Below are 2,098 nucleotides of genomic sequence, written 5' to 3' on the forward strand. Positions count from 1 at the left end.
TAATGATTCTTCTTTACACCTTCAGGGTTTTTTTATTTTTAGACATCTGTTTTTAAAAAGGAATAAAGAAGTTGCCCTGTAGCTCTATATTTCTTTATAACAAAACATTATATACTACATTGAAAAATAATTTTATCAAAAACAGATTCAAATCACTGTCATGTACAATTTTCAGTCAACGGTTCATGTTGAAATTGCACTTGCAGGTAGGGTAAAATCAAGAACTGAAAACGCGTTCTATTTCCTCTCGCAGGAGACTGCCTCTTCGGGATTCCTCTTCCGTGAATGTTTGTATTTGTCTACATACGCTTTCACTAGATTGGCCACTTTTGCAGAATTAACTTCTCCGCTCTTGCTATGACAAACCTACAACAGTTTTAAAGAAAAAAAAAAAAAGTCTGAAACATTTCTATTGACTTGCCTCCATTTCACATGAATTATGTATCTTCCCAACACCCCAGGCTGTCCATCTCAGGCAGAACAACTCTGGAAACTCCTAGTACTTCCCAGCTGCTTCCCAAATCCTCCTGAATTCCTCTTCAACTCTCTCGCTCAGTAAACGAGCTCTGTTCTGAGGAGCTAAGAGAGCTCTTGTGGATGAAGACAGAAGAAAGCGTTTTTGTCTTTGCTGTTCCCCCTCCCAGTAACTACCAGTTGTTCCCACAAGATTAAGAAATCCATCCCAAACCCTGCCTCAGGTGAAAGGTATGTGACTCGGATTACCAGACCAACTTACTTTATCTACAGCCTTCCGCACAATTTCTTTATATTCTTCCTTAGTGATGTCTTTATTTTGGTAGAAAGGCTTTATAGCTAGCTTGACCTCTTGTGCCGCTTTTTCTTGAATTAACAATTTCTAACGAAGAAACAAACTTGAGAGTTACCATTCAGGGCTGGCATAAGTATCTTTTTATCAACCACAAATTAAAACTTCACAGAGTTACTGGAGACGTCTGGAAAGCCACGCTCCCCTCACGCGTAGTTCAGCTCTCAGGAGAGCTGCCCGTGTTTTAGGAAGAACAGAATGTTGTCCCACAGCAATTAAAGCCATAGTTGGTACAGCGCTGCTTAAAGACGACTACGCTGCAGCGAGCTGGCTGGCTAGCTCGTGTACCGCAGCCGCCACAAAGGCATCGCAAACACGATGGCATCAAGTGTGTTGCACCGAAGGGGTGGTGTCATAGTTTGCTGGTTTTTACTAGATAAAAAATGTGTATATAAACATATAAGAAGGTATATATAAATAGACTGTGAACATGGAACTTGCCTGGTCCTTCTTCGAGCTATCTGCACTAGCTTCCACTGTTACACTTGCTTTGTTTTCTCCCACTTTTACAGCCACATTTGAGCTCTTGATGTGACTCGACGATGTTGCGTTACCCGAACTTGGTCCCTGAACTGTTCCCACGTTTCCCAGGACTGCTGTGGGAGCAGGCAAGGCTGGAGCACTCATGTTATTACTTACATGAGCAGCATTTGGAATTCCCTGTTTCAAAAAGTTATAGGCAGTTAGTACATTATCCTTCAGTATGATGACATGCCTTTCTAGAAGTCTCAGCAGCTATAGGACTAGTAAAAAATAGTAAAAAAAAAAAAAAAAATAGGTGCTACAAAACAGTATGATGACATGCCTTTCTAGAAGTCTCAGCAGCTAAAGGACTAGTAAAAAATAGTAAAAAAAAAAAAAAAAAATAGGTGCTACAAAGCACCAGTACTACGTGCTTTGGTTCATTAGCTGATTTCCCCACTGTTCATTATTATGGAAGATACCAGATTATTATGGCATATCAGATCTACTCAAGGGGAGGGAAAAAAAAAAAAAAAGAGCTTGAAAAGTAAGGCATCCTCCACGTCAGCACTGTGGCTGCCGGATTCTGGCTCTGATCCCAGTGAAAAAGCAAACAAAGTATCCTGGTAACAGGCACAGAGGGTGTTAGCTGGAGGGTGTTAGCACAAAGGGAAGGAAGATCACAGCTTGAGAACCTCTCTACTTGTCACAGGAGGGTATAGGAAGCCCTGTTCTGTAAATCAGACTCACATTTTTTTAAGAGTCACCACCTAAAGATACATACAGAAAGTTACCTTACACCACACCTGC

The 2,098-nt window shown here is 40.9% G+C and overlaps 1 protein-coding gene across 1 annotated transcript in view; it reads right to left on the reverse strand.

Moving 5' to 3' along the window:
* Positions 1-237: 237 nt before the first annotated feature.
* Positions 238-2,098, reverse strand: part of SCAF11 (SR-related CTD-associated factor 11) — a 31,697-nt gene continuing 29,836 nt past the window's right edge. Inside the window, exons 12-14 of the mRNA XM_010142301.1 lie at positions 1,316-1,486; positions 737-856; positions 238-366 (exon numbers count right to left, since the gene is read on the reverse strand). Coding sequence (XP_010140603.1) covers positions 238-366; positions 737-856; positions 1,316-1,486 — 420 coding nt within the window. The remainder of the gene's footprint in view (positions 367-736; positions 857-1,315; positions 1,487-2,098) is intronic.

The sequence above is a fragment of the Buceros rhinoceros genome, unplaced genomic scaffold (genome assembly GCF_000710305.1).
Source record: "Buceros rhinoceros silvestris isolate BGI_N320 unplaced genomic scaffold, ASM71030v1 scaffold6058, whole genome shotgun sequence".
NCBI lineage: Eukaryota > Metazoa > Chordata > Aves > Bucerotiformes > Bucerotidae > Buceros > Buceros rhinoceros.